General features: G+C 34.7%; 1 protein-coding gene across 6 annotated transcripts in view; it reads right to left on the bottom strand.

Moving 5' to 3' along the window:
• The window catches only part of LOC140155734 (dual specificity calcium/calmodulin-dependent 3',5'-cyclic nucleotide phosphodiesterase 1A-like), a 399762-nt gene that overhangs the window by 124505 nt on the left and 254442 nt on the right, over positions 1 to 20815 (bottom strand). For 2 of the 6 annotated variants that reach the window (XM_072178675.1, XM_072178677.1), the window contains exon 1: positions 17047 to 17315. The exons of the other annotated variants lie outside the window; for them this stretch is intronic. In XM_072178675.1, coding sequence (XP_072034776.1) covers positions 17047 to 17059 — 13 coding nt within the window. In that variant the 5' untranslated portion in view covers positions 17060 to 17315. Of the gene's footprint in view, positions 1 to 17046; positions 17316 to 20815 lie in introns of those variants that run through there. 6 annotated transcript variants of the gene reach the window in all.

The following is a 20815-nucleotide window of genomic DNA, read 5'->3' as shown; positions in this document are numbered from 1 at the left end:
AATAGGACATTAAACATGATTTTGTAGACAAGAAAACCTTTATTATAGAGAGTTTTAAACTTTATTAAAATCATTGTGTCTACAGTATGATTATTCAGTGTTTCTCACGGTTGTTTAATGTGATCATTTATTAATTTTTCTAGCAAAAACGTTAAATAATGTTCAATTCTAGACCTGGACACATATATTTTAAGATAGATTTTCGTTTCTATATTAAATATTCAGTTTTTCCATCTTTAGAAATTTAAATTAGCCAAATACTATATTTCATGATAAAAAGTTTTTTGAAAATTGCCTTGCCATTTGTTAGCATTTGTTCTGATGTTTTAATACCATTTTACAAGATTTCAAATACATAGCGCCATCAATGTTCAACTTTACTTACAAATGACACAGTTTAACATTATATCAAACAACCGTGTTCAGACTAGAAACTGTCTATGCCTTTGCATCCGCATTAAATTATTTAAAAAACACAACACCCAAAGTACACAAACAGGTGAACCGGCATGACTACACTTTATACGTATCAAAATGTCAACGTTCCAGCTGAAACTAGTTCAACATGTAGTAACATATGGAAAGTATTGCAAGTAGTTCGTCGATATGCTTTAAAGCATTTCACTCAACATTGTTTAATATAACGAAATGTTACCGTTGTAATTGGGAACATAGGATCAGATCCGTTCACTAAGCTCAGGTTGTTTTTATATTAAATTGAACTTTCAGTTTGGCTACTGAAAATAAATTGGAAGCAAATTGGATGATATTGAATGAAATTTACACAAGCAGTGTTGAAATGCGCGATTGTAAAGGTCTTAATTCAACATATCTTATTAGACAGGTGAATGGCCATTCCATGGTCTTAGCCTGTATCAGTTTGGGGCACTGTTAATTCACAGACTCCTCTGAATCATATATTATTACTGTATTTTAGATACACGAATCTTGCATTTATTTTCGTAAATTGCAGTGGTTTTAACAATGTATCATAACATTAAAAAAAAACACAACATAAAAAAGTATGCTAAGGTGTTTGAAATTGAAGTGGTGGGTATGTGAAATCACAGACTGGGATATATAATTTCACAGACGGAATTGGGAGTTCACATTGCCCCGCATTGATATCATTCTGTATCGATTTTGATGGTTTAGATGTCAACGAACACCCAAAACTGACATCTCAGGAGATGTGCAAGGTGATTACTTTAGGGGGTGTAAGTAACGGACTTTAGCCATATAAAGTTGTGGCGTAATAATTACGTGTACCCCGTGGGTGAGTTATAGTGGGTGAGGTCAAGCTTACTATTTTTGGCGGGTCAATATCGGGAGGCACCTTTTTGCTTAATTTAAGAAGTTACGCTGTAAAAACTTCAGGAGTAGGAAAACATTATGGAAACGTTCGAATAAACAAAATGTCTTATTCACATGAGCATACAATGTAAGGTTTTAAATATGGGCTGCCACAAATCTGACAAGGGAAGGGGGGGGGGTGCATTTTTGGCACTTCAAAAGTGGGGTGGGGACAAATATGTTTGGCACGTCGAAAGAGGGTTGCGCAAGCGATTTAATTTTGACAGATCATCTTGCGAATTCACCTCCGGTACACATAATTATTGTACAGCCCTTAAGGTAACAATTTCAGGGAGTAAAAAGACGTTTTGGCACGTTGAGAAAGGAGGAAAATTATTTTTTATTACTTTCTGGGTATGCCGACAAGGGAGGGGCGATTGCTAATAGAGCATTTTTGAAATTCACCTGAGGGCACGTCGTGCAAATGGATGAATATAAAATGCACCTACGAACGAAAAGCTCCATTTCTTTCTTACATGCATTAAACAGCACAATATTTCTTTCATACATACAAAGCAAACGAACATTTTTGGAATTTTTTTAACAGAAATATACAGAGTGTCCGTTCTGTAACGGGTGTTTATGCGATGATACAGAAATACAAATAGCCTACTGTTATACGTCAAACTTGATAGATATTCCACTTACACGAGCATGTTGTTTTAATATTGCAATTATTAGCGTAATTGACAAAGTGAAAATTCAACATGACACAATATTTCAATAACATAGTGTATACGTATATAATTTGCTGCCATTTTTTTAAAAGTGTATGTATTTTTCAAATTCGTGAAATCTTTCAGATGTGAATAGCATAACATGTGAATATATCATTTAAAGGAAGTAAAAAGACAAACAAACAAATCTCTTAATGGAGATTATTATTTTACGTTTGAATGCAAAATGTGGAGAAGAAACCTTTCGATTAAAAGGTTGTGCAGAGTTGTAACGCTAAGCTCTTGGATAAAGCATTATACTAATCAATTATACATAAGTAATCTGTCTTTTAGATATCAATTTGTTTAGCTTGGTCTAGCAAAGGCACTCAGGCAGCGTCTCATCGTATATGCACACAAGAATGTGTTTATAGGATAAGTATGAACTTACACACTTCCGAATGCCTTATTTGAATCTTAACTTGTACATCCCTATCTATGTCAAGGTATATTTCTTTTAATTGTCAATACAATTAGTCAAGGTGATTAATCTGTTCAGGAAGTGAACAAAGATATTTCATGGATTGTATGAGAAAATCTGATTTACATTCTGCTGAATGATAAGCTACTTGATGTTTGTTTCTTATAGAGGGGAACAGTACTAAGTACGTGGTAAATCAAGGAGTTATTGAGTACAACTGTTAATGAACAAGACAGGTGGAGTTTTAACATTCTAGAAACACTATTACATCTGGATGCCGACGATGGAATCATTAACCTTTCATAGGTTTGCATATCACTCAATGCAAAATGGTCATGAAACATTGAAAAGAACTTCACATAATAGCGTAAGTGAATTGCATAGTATAGCCCTATGTGCTAAGCAAGATGAGAGGTAGGATTGTGTGAATTTGTAGGTGATACTAATAAAAGGTATCTCACAAACAAAATAGAATCGATAAATGGTCAACTTTGTTTTACAATTTAAGATTATCGCAGTGTCTGAAAAGGACTTCTCTAGGGAAAGATTAACTCTTACTCATGTTTACCGACCTAGAGTACCAAGTAATTTCAAATAGTGTCAGTTAATGTCCAATGTCCAAGTTGTGAAACATTAGCTGAGCAAGATGAGACGTATGATCACGTACAATCTTAGTTTAAGTAGATAAAAGGTTACAAGTATCAAAAACAGACCATTGCAGTATCAGTTAATAAACCGCGCAAAAAAGTTTCTTTATGGTTAGGAAATTTACCAACTATTAAAATCTAGCGACCAATTTTGTACGTTTGCTAAATAATCGCATGCGGGATATTGTCCTGCGCATTTTGACACCTCAATCACTACCCTACGACACTCCTGAGAAAAGATATGAATGTTTAAGTAACACGAGGTCGAAAAATGAAAATTGCAAAGAAGCCTATTCAATGGTTTTAGAGCTGATTCACTAATCCAAGACGGTGTCATTATTCCCGCCTTTTCAATTTTAATTTAAGCATTTTAATTGATGCATGTTAGATAATCCTTTGCTTATTGTGCAGATGAATGATCAAAGACAAAGGTGAGTGGGTACTAATGCATTTACGTTTTGAGAGATGGATTTGGAAAAGGGATTCAAAGCAGGTCATGATTACAGCTGCATTCCTGGAAGCAGAAGGAATTGAGACACTTGAGTGGCCCTCCAGAAGTCCTGATCTTAACTCCTTGGAGAACCGTTGGGATCAGCACAAGAGACGAGTCAACAAGAAGATAAAGGCAGATGCAACTCTGGTGGGATTGCGTCGCATCGTTATCAACGAGTGGAATGGGGTTGAGCAAGGTAACATTCGACGCCTTATTAGGAGCATGAGACGCCACGTGGCTGCTGTAAGGGAAGCCAACGGTGGACACACAAAGTATTGAAAGACTGGTAAAGAAAGAGATTAATCTCAAGTGAAGTTGGAAGCGGCAGTATGATGCCTGAAATGTGCTCAGCAATTAAACAGAAAATGTTATCTGCATGTTTGTTGTTTTTTGTGGTCTTTTATGCTGAAAACTTGAATAGGCCTTTGTGCAATTTTCATTTTCGACCTCGTGTTACTTAAACATTCATATCTTTTCTCAGGAGTGTCGTAGAATAGTGATTGAGGTGTCAAAATGCGCAGGACAATCACCCGCATGCGATTATTTAGAAAACGTACAAAATTAGTCGCTAGATTTTAATAGTGGATAAATTTCCTAACCATAAAGAAACTTTTTTTGCGTAGTGTACATCAAATTATTTAATAACTTCAATATCTAAGTTGTGCAACATTATTACCCCTTTAATCTAAAAGAGTGGACGAAGAGTCAAAGTCTGATTTGAGGGAACAATCAATTCCATGGTAACAAGTGTCATTTTTGTAGAGATTATCATTTTGTAAATTGTTGATAGTGAAGATGACAAAGGTTTGCAATTTCACTCTCTTTAGCGTGGTCTTTCAGATACCGTAGAAACCCGTCTATAAGGAATAGAAGCGACTGTGATGATAGCATATTTCACGCTAGCGCCCTCCACAATATTATATCATTATGGAATTTGAGCAAATCATTTACCATTACGTTTGGGTTTTGGAAAGAACCTTCTGTTAAATCGAGTTAAATCATGCATGACTCAATTACAAATCTCTACATCCCTTTCTTCTTGTCTATTGATATTTTGAATAGTGTTTATCTTTCCCTAATAGATAGCGCCCTAATCGATTCTTCCTGCATATCAATATGCTTCATTTACATTACATTACAGAGATCGGACACTAATCCCTACCATAACAAACCATGTATAGACTCTACATGCAAATACAGGTGATATAACAGGTCTATATTACAGGATTAGATTAGTAAACTATGATCTATTTGCAAGTATTATATTGATTGAGCAGGAAAGATTTGAAACTATTTTTTTGTATAGTAGTCTAGTTGCCGGCGTGCGTTATTTCTTTCTGCAACCATAATGGGCCGCAATGCGATAACACATAGTACATACATGTAATTAATAGGCCTATGAGGCTAGATATAACACGAGTTTATTACCATTATTATTTCCTCTTAATAAAATAAAAAGAAATCGATAGAATTAAAATTCTATAACAGTTTACCTGGGGTTCGAACCCACAACCTCTGTATCCATAGTCTAATGCCTACACGACTGTGCTATGATTCGTTGTGCCAGAAAGGTGTTTGTTTATGATACTTATTGATTACGGAATAAACTGCATACACACAATATACTATTACTAGTACATGTATAATAAATACGAATATAATCCTAACCCTAACCCTAATCCCTAACCCTAACCCTTACCCTAACCCTAACCCCTAACCCTAAACCCTAACCCTAACCCTAACCCTAACCCCTAACCCTAACCCCTAACCATAAGACCCTAACCCTAAGACCCTAACCCTGACAATAATGAACCTTGCCTCGGACTATGCGGTTAGTGATATATTGCGGCAAATTATGGTTGCAGAAAGAAATTACGCTGCCGGCGTCAGGTATAGATAGAATTTTTTTTTATGATGATGACATGTATGATGCAAACTCATAGGTGTTGTGCGTTTGGCAAGTTGGGAGGGGTGGGGGTTCAAAATGACCCCATAGGATTATAAAATTGCTCAAATACCTCTTTCAAATATATCAAATTATTTACATAAATAAACAAAAATAAATAAATAAATAAACGAAAAAAATAGAACAAAGTCCAGCGTCACATTAAAATCATAAATATCACCATTGCTGGCAGGAGGACTCGAACCAACGATATTGACATCAGCAGTCTGATGCTCTACCATTGAGCCATGACAGCATCTAGTGATGAGGGTCGAGTTTTTAGCTTATACAGTGTGTGTCTGTGATAATACCGCCTCGTGAAAGAAATAAATATAAAATCTCAATTTTTAATTTAAATTTATTTGATAATTTTCTAACCTATATTTTCTTTAGAGCAGGGACAACTATTTCCCCTTTTATCCAATTTGACCGCTAAATAAGAATCTATATACTTCTTTTATTACTAATTTAATTCCGCGATTAAGCAATATCAAAGATTAATGTCAAGCATCGCACAACAGATATTTAGTTAGCTTAGTAGTCTTGCACAGTGCTTTTAAACCGCGAGGTACCGAGATCGATTCCCACCGCTGCCTGCAATTTTTTTTTAAAGACTGGGAAATAATAACTTGACATTCGCCGCTGACATTCGTACTGCAGAAGCGGAGTTATAACTTGTTAAACTTTGCTCCTTCCGTAAAAGGGTACATTATTTTGGCACTACATTATTTCTTTTTTTTCCACATTACTGGTATTAAATATCAAATGGTCATAATTGGCGGTCACTTCAAATCATCCCCAACTGAACGAGGTTCAGGAATGTTCTCTCTTGAACAGGATTTAGCCAAAGCAAACAAAGACTTATACATACATAAGTATAAGCTTATTATCCTCTTCAATAATAGGATTAAAGATTGGTGCTTGACTGGAATTACGTGCTAGTGTCATTGGTTATTGTTAAAAGGTAATAAGGTGTGTAATTGCAATATCTCCTCTGAATAGGAAAGACTCTCTACATCGAACCATGGATGCTGATGGTTCGCAATACTGTTATTAGCTGTTATTTAGGGGAAGGTATCTTCCAACCCCAAATTCAAATGACCGACACAAGCAGGTATACAATGTATTATTTTATCTTTATTTCGCATCTCACGAGCATAGCTCACTTGGCATGGCATAAGACTTTGGTTCTTTAGATCGGAAGATGGTGAGTTCGAGCCTCATCACGGTCACACAAACTTTTATAAACAAAATATTGTTCAAACTTTTCATTTATATTTTCTTGCATTTTCTAAAGACTCCTTTCGTGATCATTTTTTTTTTCATATTTAGTTTAATTTATTCTATTGTTTTTCTTTTATTGTTTCTTTTCTTTGTCTTTTTTTCTTGTTTAATTTTATTTTTTCTTTATTTTTCTTTGATTCATATAATATTGGCAGGATAAGGAGAGGAGGAACTAAAGACCCATTCAGTGATTTGCTCATCCGGACGATCGTAAAAATCATCAAAATTCACCTTTGTCATTGTCATAGATGTGGTAACATAGCCTGCTAGTGGTTCAGCATAAAACCGTGTGACACATAATATACATTTGGCTACATTTTATTATACGATAAATACGAATTTATTAAACATGGTAACAAATATTCTCTAGCAGATCGGTTATACGATGGAACTGGTAGGCATAGGCCTATTATAAATTCGGGATATTAAATATCTTCCTGACGAGACAGATCTGCGCATGTGGTCAAAGACGATTCCTTACTAGCCACAGACCGTCCGCTGGAATTAGTTGAACATGAACCATTCGCTGTGGCTGTTGGTCGGACCTCTCATCTCTCCACATCGATTGTGACCTATAATCCCCGACATTGCCCTTATGAACTCACATCCTCCTGTTTTATTCCAATACGCTGGCGAAGTTACGTAATAATCGGATTAACTACCATAGCAATAGGTGAAAACAATTTTTGAATATACCGCGTTATACACTGATCATGGAGGTAGTAGAGAAGGAGAAAGCTCGCACACATTCTATTGTACAATCATAATTGCCGCCCTTTGAGGTTTCCAGATCAACGCTTTGATTATGTAACACGATTATCACTTATAATCTTTTGTGTTGTATACATGCATGGTCGCACACTTGTGTGCGCTATAAATATGATGAAACAGCATAAGTCATTCTAACTTGATGAAAATGATGCACATTATGCGTTACATCTCTTTTATTGGCTAGTTTAAAGAGGGCTCAGGACGCGGTTTATTTTGAAACCTCGCGGGAGGAACAATTGTTAAAGTTTTGGGTAAACAAATAAAATCGGACCAACCCGGGCAGTACCGGGCAACACTGAGATACATCTCGTTTGATGGGAGTATAATTCAACTCATCAATGCGCAATTTATTTTAATAAGATCTTCGTATTTTTAAAACAGTGGTTAAAACAATTTTACCCGTCCTTAAAATGTGTGTGAACTGCACTATTCCATAATAAACTGTTTAGAAACATTCTGGAACAACATGTTTCAACATATTAATCGTAAAAACATCATATATTAAATGAAATATGAATATTCAAGTTCAACAGCTAAGTAAATGTATGCGCATCCATAATACATGTTTTGCGCATACGTGATTTACTTGTTACTAAATATGAACCCCCCATGAGACGGAGTCATTCCAGAAATTATCGGCGATGATCATTAGATCAAAGGTATATCTGTCTCTATTGTGTATACAATAGGATTCACGTAATGAGCTTAACGCGAGCTCACTCCTTCTCTACTACCTTCATGCACTGATACGTTCAGGCGGTACCTCTTCATTGAACCATATCATGCTGCACCTGTAAGATCTTTGAAAAGACCAGTATTGTATTCAATCTATGATTGCAGACATACACAGTAGGCCTACAGGTGATGAGTGTAACCTGCTTGTAGCGCAGCGCGATATGTTCAAAATTGTTTTCACCTATTGCTATGGTAATTAATCCGAATAATTACGCAACTTCACCAGCGTACTATAATGGCCGAATAAATTCTGACCATCACTTGGCTTGTTGGATTCGTCTATACTACAATTCGCTGTCGAAGTGACGTAATAATCGCAATAACTACCATCAAGCAGATTGCACTAATCACCCGCGTATGTCACCAAACATAGATTGAATACCACTCTTTCATAAATACTAATCTTACATGGCGAGTGATTAGCATTTCTTTGACAACTATGGTTTAATGCATAGGTGCCACGTGAACGATGAAGTGCAGGGCTATATATTCGAAATTGTATTCATCAATTGCTATGGTAGTTAATCCGATTAATTACGTCACATCGACAGCGAATAGCCTATAGTATGGGTTCAAGTGGAACAAAAAATAGTGTATGTCCATTGCTAGCTATGGTAATTAATCATGTTAGTGTTTACATCACTACTTCGGTGAAGACAAGAGAAGTGTGCCTTCTCTACCAACGCCTGTGATATAACAGGTGCAAGCGAAACAAAATTGAATGACAAGAATAGTTTCCTTTGTCAGATGAATTGATTGAAAGTTTTTGAAGACACTCTATTCTTGATGGGACAATAGATTCAAATATGGAATAATTATTATTCCTCATCTATTTTTTTTTCTTATTGAAAAAAACTGCAATTGTGGCAACAGAACAATATTTAATTTGATTTCATTTCAAGTAGAAACAAAATCGTGCTTAAGCCAAAAACGCACCCTACCTACCATTCCTCAAGAATTGGGATGGCACAAAGGTGGAACATAGGTTTTTATTGCAAAGACGAGGACAGACAAGTAGTTACAACACATCTGTCTAACCGTGGGTTTCGCTATTATTTAGAATAAATGCTTTTACTAGTTTCTATAAAACCACAAAATTACTAAAAAAAACTATAAAAAAAACTAAAAAAAAAAAAAAAAACACCTAAAATTTAAAGTAGAAAGGTAGATTTGAAGAAAGATAAAAAGAACATGTCAAAAAGTTAAAATTAAATGAGAATGAAAAACGGAACCGGTGCCCGGACCATGCTCTCTTCAGTTCCAAAGTCTGACGCTCTATCAATTGAGCTATACGATCCTGATATACGAAACAGTCGTTATTATGTCAATACAATTGATTGGTGTTACAACATACTTAGATGGAATGCATAGCCACCCAGTGCCAGTATATATTTGCTCAAACTCCAAATACAACAAGCAACCAATTTTATTGAGGGCGTTTCTTAGGTATATCCTTGTAGACGGGGTTTTACGGTATCACTTTAGAGGAATGGATTTTCACTTTTGTACATTAGAGAGTATATACCATAGCAAACACAGAGCATTTGTGGAGGAAGTTATGGAATAAGCAGTAAAATATCCCAATAATCTTTACAGTCGAATTAAATCTAAAAGATAACAAGGAAACTGTCATACGGGAGACATCAATTATTTCATACAACTACAATGCGGATATTTTTTAGGAATTGTTTGCTTGTCAACAACTCGGATAAATGTAAAATTTGTTTTGAATTTGAAATAGACGTGCAGCTGAAATATGACATTGCATTTATTACCTATACACTAAATTCTCATGTCATAGTTAAAACAGCCCAGTATCTTATTTCTTTAATATTCAATCTTTATACGAAAGCCTGGAAAATAAACGACTATACATATACAATGTCACATATTGATGACGAGTTGCTTTTCTCATTCGGTTAAATATAGTATTAAAGAAAGCCAATCATCTCTAAATAACATTTTCTGACGTAGAAAGGGATATGTCATGAGCACTAAGTAAACTGTCCCGATCTAAATGAAATATTGTACCGTATGTAATAAGTTTAAATATAATTCATTTCAATCCGAGATCTTAATGGGAGTGTATTTACAACTTGTTCTTTATGTGCGTGGAGACATTTAAAAAGAAACATACCAAGGTTAAGAGGCAACAACAAAAATGAATCGTAAAGCTCCGACCACAGCCATGAGTAAAAGGGTAATATAACCAGGTATATTACTTGAATTCTTGATTATTTCTATCGTATGATACAGTTGAACTCATTCAAATACACCCTTGCGGATATATCTACTACTTGGAGCACAAAAAGATTAACTGCTTTTCAAATCCGTCACGTTATACACTGGACTATGAGCGTTGCAATGTGCAAAGTATCAAGGGTACCGGACATTTCTGAAATATCGGATCAGACTTGAAGCAATAATGTGTGACTTGCTCCACAGCAACGCCCTCAATTTGCTCGAATTTCTACTTTTTGCATGATTGTAATGCCCAGTGGTGAACTAAAATACCACGTGAAAGACTGAGCCTGAAGTACTTTAATTACAGTAAAATTTAAGTTTTTGTATTAAATCCGGGTTTATTCCGAGTTCACCGATTGAGTGATGGCTAAACACATCGCGTGCGTGTGTATCATTGAATCATTGACGTATAAACTGTGTGTATATAGCTATTCGTCTTAAGTCTTGACGCGGTATAAACTGTGTGTATATCGCTATTCATTTTACGTCTTGTTTGTACATCCCAGCTGCGTGAAGCTCCGCCACTAACCATGATCACGCATTGTAGACGCTGGAATGAAATATAATTTTCTTCGTTTTACCTTTCTTGTTTGGCAAGGGGACAATGTGATCAGTAGCTATCAGTGAAAACTAACATTTAAATAGAAATCTTTTCGTTATGCAAATCACTTCTCACTACTGGCAGTCCCTGAACCTTATGTTAAACAGACTTTTACTTACGTTAAACAGACTTATATAAATGGAGCTAAAATTGAAATCAAATAGGGTTAGGACTATCGGCATAATTATGTGGTTGGTATAATATATAGGAAATTCCTTCTTCCATTTTCATATAATTATAATATGTTACCTATTATTAAAGCAACATCTTATGCCACCAAACTGTGTATATGTTCCTTTGTAATAATTCCAGTTATTTTACAAAAATTAGCGAGTCTTATTGAAAGGTCTAATGTAAACAAAACATTCTAAAACATATTCATCCCAATATACAGGTACGTTTTAGGAGCTGCTGATGTAATAGTTAATAAATTGAAAGGCTTTCACGTTGGTAAGTGTACTGTGCTAGGTTGGGTCTCCCTCGAGCAGAAACAACTATTGCAATTAAACTTAAGTGATTTTTCCAGAAGATAAAACTCTTTTCTTTTAATCTATAAGATAATACAATACAAAATATCACCTATATTAATCCAGACACATCGTAACTAACCAAATGAAAATTATGCTGCATACAAAAATTAATGTATTTTTCTCCATGCTACGCAAAGAGCCTTTGGATGCGATGTATGTGCATTTGGCTCGTGTTGTTGTAGACAATAGAATAATTTTTGAATTTTAATCAATTTGAAACAAATCAATGTAGAAATTCACATGAAATAACACATGCAAGCATGAATACATAATTACAAGCTATTGCGGTGTACTGGTATTGCTTTTATTTTTTCATGGTGCAGCTATTTTGCGTGTTTGAAATGGGCTACACTATGTGCAGATTATACACACATAAAATAATTTGAAAAAATAATAATATATCAGTAGAATTGTCACGCAATATTTGTTTATTTTTATCGCCTTTGCTTTTCTACGAATATTTACTGCAATTGAAACGGAAAAGGTGAAACAAGAGATAACGTTTCCATTAAACATGCTTTTGTATGCAAACCCTTTTGTAAAAAAAGATTTAAACTTGATTAAAATCCTTTTGTCTTCCCTTTGTCTACAGTATGATTATTATTTTGGTGGGTCATACTAGACGCTGCCTCTGTCTTTATAACCACATCAAATTATTTACAAAACAACAAAGAACACAAAAGTACACGTATCAAAATGTTGTCATTCCAACTGAAAGTAGTTCATCATGTAGTATAATATAGAAAGCATTGCAGGTAGTAGTAGTTCATGGATATGCTTTGTAGATTTCACTCAAGGTTGTTTAATATAATGAAATGTTACCGCTCTAATTGGGAACATAGGATCGGTTCCGTTCACTAAGCTCAGGTTGTCTTTATATTAAATTGAATTTAACTTTCAGTTTGCCTACTGAAAATAAATTGGAACAATTTGACTGATATTGAATGAAATCTACACAACCAGTGTTGAAATACGAGAAAACGTCTCAATTGAACATATCCTATTAGTGAGGTGAATGGACATCCCACGGTCTTAGCCTGCATCAGTTGGGGGGACTGTTAATTCACAGACTCCTCTGAATAGGTCATTCCAGAATATAGATGCACACACCCTATAGAGGAGTTCGTGATTGTTGGAAATCCGGACTTTTAAAGTGTCGAGGACGAACAAATCCAGTAGAAAATAATGAAAATCTGAAATTGTCGCTTTGAGAGGTTCATGTTGGAAAAATCCGTAATTTTTCATTCATTTAATTGTATTTCCAAGCTTTTACCGGTAACATTTCCAGTCATTCTCAAAAAGCAAACTTGAAAATCCAGACATTTCTTTTATTGAAAATTACTCCTTTATTAGGGGGTGTGCACTTATTATCTGGAATAGCCCAATTCATAGACCCCTCGGATTTTTCGACTCGTCGAAAGGGGGGAGGGTTGGCACGTCTACTGATAAGAGAATTCACATAAGTATTACCCAGCCCCAAAGTAACTATCATTTTGGGGTGGACAAAGATGTTTGGCACGTCGAGAAAGAAGGATATATTTTTGTTATTATTTTCTTGCTGGGAGCAGAGGGCACGATTGATAGTAAGAGCATATTGGAATTTCACCTCGGGGTATCTCAAATCACTACACAGTTCTGAGCAAAAGGATGAATGTAAAATGCACCAACGAAAGAAGAGCCTTATTTATTTATTTCAGCTGATCACGGAGAAGGGGTTCTCCAAAATTTACGGAACAAAAAACTGACTGTTGAAGAATTGTTTTCAACTTTGACATATGTCTTTACCCAACACGCATAAGAGCATTAATGTTTGTTACAGTAAATCCAGGCATGAAATAAACAAACTAAATTAATATAAAAAAATTATTATCTTGCTTTGCTAAATGAAACATGGCTAAATCCTAATCCTTCAGTTACTTCTAACCATCTAACTGGCAATAAAATTAAATTTTTTTTATTTGGTAAAGATTTGGAAACAAGGGCCAAAACAAGCATTTTTAGGGTGTTTTTCAAATGCTGTTACAATTCAGTCTAAAGACTTGTACGAAGTCTAATGTCAATTTATGCATTATAATTTAAGCCTTTGATTTTTGTGACCTGAATTTCAGAAAACGTGCTGAAATTTATCCTTTATCTCCAGTTGAAATCTATCTTTTATCTCCAGTTAGTACTAAATGAATTTAGATGAAGTTTCATTCGGTAGACATTGATAATATCTCTACATTCTTGATAATATTGTTTTAATCCCCCAAAAATATTTTTCAAAACGTAGTGCAAAGTATCTTCTGCATTCTGTAGTAGGAGTCTGCGTTTATACAATAATGAACATACATAATTGTTATACATAAGCTTGATGGATATTCCATTTACATTTTTGAGTATGTTGTTTTAACATGGCAACCATCAGCGTAATTGACAAGGACAAAATTAAACATGTCACAATAGTATAATAATTTAGTTCTTGAGTTTAATAATAATTAATACTCAACAACCCATGTACAATATATATCAATTAACGTAAGAAGAGGTCACACCACTAAATCAGGTCAAACCCTATCTGACTGAAGAAATAACAACCAGTCAATGCACCACTGCGAAAAATCGAGCTGCTCAACTACCAACAAAATTGCGGTTTTAGGGTAGAATATATCACAAACTGAAAAATTGTGTTTTGAATGCCCTAGCACGTTCTAACCATGAGAAAATGACGATTTCTTAGGTACCTCTTAACACATAAAAGAATAGGAACTTGATTTATTGGTGTGATCCCAGAAGGGGAAGCAGAAAACCGAATGAACAAACATATCGCTTATAAAGGAGATAATAACTTCGATGCAGTTCTAATTTTGAAGAAACTTTTCCATTAAAAAAGTTGTGTGGAGTTGCACTTCTAAGCGCTTGGATAAAGCATTATACTAATCAATTATACATAAGTAATCTGTCTTTTAGATAACAATTTGTTTAGCTTGGTCTAGCAAAGGCACTCAGGCAGCGTCTTATCGTATATGCACACAAGAATGAGTTTGTAGGATGAGTATGCACTTACGCACTTCCGAATGCCTCCTCTAAATCTGAGCTTGTACATCCCTATCTATGTCAAGGTATGTCTTTTAATTGTCAATACAATTAGTGCAAGGTGATTGATAGGATTCTCTGCAGGAAGTGAACAAAGATATTTCATGGATTGTATGAGAAGAACTGCTTTAGATTCAGCTCGGTGAATATATACTTGATTTTGTTTCTTATAGAGGGGAACAACACTAAAGACGTGGTAAATCAATGAATTATTGAGTATAACTGTTAATCAACAAGACAGGTGCAGTTTTAACATTCTAGAAACAACATTGCACCTGGATGACGGCGATGGAATCATTAACTTTACATAGGTTTTATCATTCAATGCAAAATGGTCATAAATCATTCACAACAACTTCACATAATAGTGTAAGTGAATTGTAGTATGTCTGAAACAAGATGAGTCGTAGGATCGTATCATGTAGGTGATACTGGTAAAATATGTCTCGCAAAATAGCACCGATAAAATTCCAGATTTGGTTAAAATATTGCAGTGTCAGTTAATATTCAATGTCCAAAATGTGCAACATTAGCTACGCAAGATGAGACGTAGGAATAGGTGTGTATTACTAGTAGGTAAATAGTGTTTCACAAAACAGAAAAACCGTTACATTACCCCCTTATTGTAAAAGAGTGAAAAACAGTCAAAGACTGATCTAGGGGACCACACACCAAAGAGTAGAAATGTAAGTATTTGCAAAGAAAGGGAAGTAACATAAATTATTATTCTTCTAAAGGGTGCTCCTTTTGGAGTGGTCATTCAAATGTCACCGTTATATTTGTCTGCTTATGTTGTTCTCTGTCGGCTTTTATTAATAGTCATACTTAAATATTTGGAATGCCATTTAGCAGTCCAATTTTCCTCTGTTCTTTTCTCCCTTGTTCGTGCTTTGTGTCCAAAACGCTGCTGGTGGTTGGCTTCAATTATTATTATGCTCTTCTTTGCCACCGGAAAAAAATATGTTGTGTTGTTTTATGAAGAATAAAGGTGGCTACTTAACACCTGGAAAAAATCACCCCTAAGGAGTTGATTTCCACTCTTTTAAACATAGATCGTTTGTGGTGCAAATTAAAAATAAACAGCAATATTGTTTACGGTCGAGTTTAATATAAAACTAACAAGGAAACTGTCATACGGGAGACAGCAATAATTTCAAGACAGTTACAATATAGATATTTATCAGGAATTGTTTGCTTGTCAACAACTTGGATAAATGTACAATTTGTTTTGAATTTATAATAAACGCGCAGCTAAAATATGACATTGTATATATTACCTACATAATAATAACTTCTCATTTCATAATGTATCATTCAAACAGCTCGTTTTATTTTTGATCGTGTGATCAATAGAAAAAAAATCAATTGTTTTTAATTAGGGGGAGCAGTAAGTGCACGCAATGACCATCACTGGTTTCATAATTAGAAAGAACATAATGACATCGAAACGGCAACAAGAATTGTGTTAATTAGATATAGTTAATTATGTATGGATCTTAGTGCCTTAATCAAGAAAACCTTAAATATATCTTTCAGACCTTATTTTGACGATGTGATGTACCGTATATGGGATAGACAATGCCTTTAATAAAGATTCTGTCAGAATCAAAAACTCAGGTCACTAACTTAAAGATTTGCAATTAACAAGACAGGCTTTTGCAGTGGAGAAGATGCAATTTACACAATTTCTTTTTTGAACTCCCTAATATACATTTTAAGGCTTTAACTTCGTTTGGAATATAAAACATGCATTATAAGGAGAAATGAACATGACATTGTTTGACCTATTTATTGTTCCATTTAATAAAACTGATCTGGCTAAAATGACGAGAAATTCAACATGGAATGAAATATAACTTGATATAATAGAAATATATTTAATTTGTTCATTTACTGTCTTTGTGACACTCCACACCTCCAAGAAACCACATATACATTATTTTCAGCAGGTTTTGAATTAGTATGCAAAACAATAATTAAAATATTTTGCCATATATCTTCTTGTTTAGATAATTTGATTAGCCAATGTCTGAAAACGATGTTTTTTAAATTAATCTTCTCAATATTAGCTCAGATGTTTCCTTTGATAAGTGTATATACGACTTTCGAGTCAGGCGTTATAATTTCTTAAACCTGCTAACTGTTATCGTCTAACTGCAAAATCGCAAAGTAACTTTTGTTTCAGCAGACAACATCATTTTCATTATCCAATTTGAATTAAGTCAACTTACCTCCGTCCTCCATAGTTATGCCAGCTAATGCAATGAGCAATAGAATTCCCCAAAAGTGATGGTATTCTCTTATGTTAGATATTTGTTACTCCCAGGTCGTTCCTGCATCACCGTAGCAATTCAACTAAATGATCTGAGCTACCCAAGGTGGCTTGATTAATATACATTTCATGATCCTCGTTATAAGCAGCGGCAATAATAAGACTGATCTCATATGCAGGGCTTACAAGAGAACCAATTTGTGCGCTTGGGTGAAAATATATATACATACCAGCACACACAAGAGTGGAAGTATTGATGAAGGACCGGAATGTGGATGGGTGATGCTGGTGTGATGATTCTGAGTATGCGCTGCCGAAATGTCTACTGGGTCATTATACTGCTTCCAATAACTAATCAAATATATCTGCGTTGCATGCGCTGTTTCAATCACAAAATCTACGCATTTTAATTGGCCAGTGACTGCTAAAAGGTGTTATAATCCCAACTCGATAGTAAAAGACAGTCAAAATCACGCCAATAAGACTAAGTGTAAGGTAATTGTCGAAGCGCAGTCCCGGAGCGCAGTGGTCGCAGGGAATAGGTATTGAATTCCAATTTCAGGTATAGGATATAGACGTGAATCTAAAAGAGATTTGATGATATCATATAACTACACGTTCTGTAATTAATGAGCAAGGAACATTTCACCACCTTAACCGTTCACTCAATTTACACAATATTGATTTCTTTAAATTAAACTTCGATCAAAAAAGGGGAGAGACTCTGAAGTAGAACGACGTTAAGATTAATCAGACTTTAAGGCGGGCTAAGTATACCTTTTATGTACCCCCCTGGTGCTTGAGTGTACAAGTTGTCATATATTGAAACAAAATCGCTAGCAGTAAATAAGATATTTATGTAGCGTTAAAATCCAATCAGCTTGTCTTTTCTATTCGTTGGGTAGTTTCATGCCGCGCACTAGACACAACAATTTAAAGTCAATGTTGAATAAATAAAATTTCCATTTAAGCAAGGTACAAATCGTAAATCTGCTGGCATCTATTTCTTGTAATTCCTTTCTTTCAGAATAGTACCTATTTCTGTTTATCGGATTAGTTTCATAGCAAACAGGAGCATCGTTATCAAGTTTAATCGTCTGGTCACCTTATTTATATACCTGATATAACAAGTGTAAAATCTTTCCTTTCCATAACTTTTTATTATCTTTTTGGACACTATGAGATCCTATTTTCCTCGAAAAGTGTTAAATCTTTCCTTTAATACCAGAATTGTTTGTATCTCCTTGGAACATATAAGAAACCTGTTTCCTTCGAATTAAATTTTTTAATTAATTTGTCTCATGTGTTTGTCAATTTACAACAATAATGTAGTCTGTATTATCAATGTTATAGGGCACATCATATTTCTAGGTAGGCGTAAATGTCATATAGCCAAACATACACGGTATAAGGTAATATATCTGAATCCAAAGCGCGAGTGGATCATGTACAATAATGACAATTCGTTATTTATTCGTATCCAATAAATTTATTAATTCGAAATTCAAGATCAGATTGCCTCCAGCAAACGAGTGCAATTTTAATTTGCCTTGCTTTTGAGAGTACAAAAGGTCAAGTTGGTTGTTATCCATTATTACACGTGGAAATATCTAGTCTGCTAAGACGAGGCTTCAGTTTGTTTAAATAATGATTGACCTATTTTTGTATTAAAAATACACGTCATAAAATGCTATTGTTAAGTTCACACTTTTAGCTCATTCTAATGGTAACCGTGTTTTCCTTCAATTGTGGTAATTTTGATTAAGTTAATTCAATATTTTATTTTGATCCGGTCAACAATTTTTTAGATTGCTAATGAAAATATATGAGTTGAAAGATGTAGTCAATCAATAACTAATATAGAGAGTATTATGTTTGTGTTACATCCATTTATGCCCAGAGGTTTAATCAAACTTGGTGACGATATTAACAGCAAGAACTGGAATTTATCGCTAATGTTGTTGGGCACGATATTACCATTATTATTAATAAGGCTGGGGATTTTAGGAAGCTAATACAATGTTAAAAGTTGTTCTACCAGCTAATGGCATGTTGACACTAGTGGCAATTACAGACAGGAAGCATTATTTGTATTAAAAAAGCTATAAACTTTTAACATTCTCAAATATACTAATGTTTATTTTATTATAACATATAGGCTATATGTGTACACTTTGTAGCATTTTATTCTGTTTATTAATGAAATAGAGCAATTACAGTTGAAATCCATATACCCCATACGGAAGACATGACCTTAATGAATCCATTTGAAATCTACACAACCAGTAAAGGGAGATTAAGGTCCAGTTTCCAGTCCAGTTTCCAGCCGACGATGACCTGATAAGCAACCCATATATTATTGTTCCCATTATCAAGTGTCACTAGTATGAGCAATGTCGACGTTTTTGTTTTATTCATAAAAGAAATGTTAGCAACTGTATTTCAAGTCGTCGAACACACCTGTCTCCCGTTGTTACAACACATAATGAAAGACATGTGAAAAAGCGAACAAATTTGTCACCAGATGATTAAGTAACACTTTAACAGAAACCCATCAATGTCTCTCATTTGTCTTTTTCGACAGAAATATATAGCTAGTCTAGCTGGTCTAGCTAAAGGTGATAAATACAAAAGCAATGCCAACGGCTTGCTTGAAATGTGAGAAGTTATTGACTTCTACACTTGCTGTCTAAGTACAGGTGTTTGGCCGTTTAAACAATTGAATTTATGATGGAAATACCGGATGACATACATTTATTGAACGAAAAATATGTTGAGATGCCCACAAAAAGATACTTGATTGGCATAAAAAGAATCTGACCGACCGACCTTATAGCTCTTAATCGCCAATCAAACACTCTTTTAGGCCAAAGTAGTGTTCTTATTGGCACTATACCTTGTGTATCCATTCTTTGCGCTCATTTCAGAGACACAAGTTTTACCTCAAGACCTTACCCGGGGGTAGGACTGGTCGTCAAAGATGACCATAGAGGGGGTTTTCATTTCCCTCCTGTGAAATTGTTCCAAGAGCTACTGACCTTTTACTTGTTAGTTAGGTTGAAATAGTCATTTCCTTTTATACTGAGGAAATCATTCGGTGAAAGCCGCATTTTGGTAGAATTTTTAGCCGAAAATCAATTTTGCCCATACTTTTGTACATAGCCAGAATTTCCCCAATTTGCATAGGCGCTATCACATTATGAAGTCATGTCATAGCGCCATTATGTGGAGCATGTTTGTACTTATTTTGGTATCACTGGATAGAGGAGACCCATAGCTATACATTGGTACCAAATATAACGGTATGTGTTGTTTATTAGGGGAGTTGCAACAACATTGCAACATTGAAACTGGGATGTTTCAATATACGAAATCACTATGGCTAATCGTAAGACCATTCTTGCGAAAATCAGTAAGAATAAAAATGTAGGATTTACTGCTCGTCAGTTGATAATGAAAATGCAGATCCTTAGTTATAAATCTGCTGAAAGTGAAGGTCGTTTAGTTTGGGGTTCCAACAACCTTCGCAAGATTTGTCTCACAATAATATAGCTTAGTGAAACAAAGGCCAGCTTTTCGCAATAAATAAAGCGACATCCCATTGGACATGTTGGATTTTCGTGTTGTTATAGAAAAGACAAGACAATACATGCGGTAATACAATGCATCCTGAAAACCCAATATACATGTAAATTGAACTCTATGCTCTTTTCTCCTATGGATAAACT

This window comes from Amphiura filiformis, chromosome 6 (genome assembly GCF_039555335.1).
Source record: "Amphiura filiformis chromosome 6, Afil_fr2py, whole genome shotgun sequence".
Classification (NCBI taxonomy): Eukaryota; Metazoa; Echinodermata; class Ophiuroidea; order Amphilepidida; family Amphiuridae; genus Amphiura; species Amphiura filiformis.
This window is presented reverse-complemented; position numbering and strand designations above follow the sequence as displayed.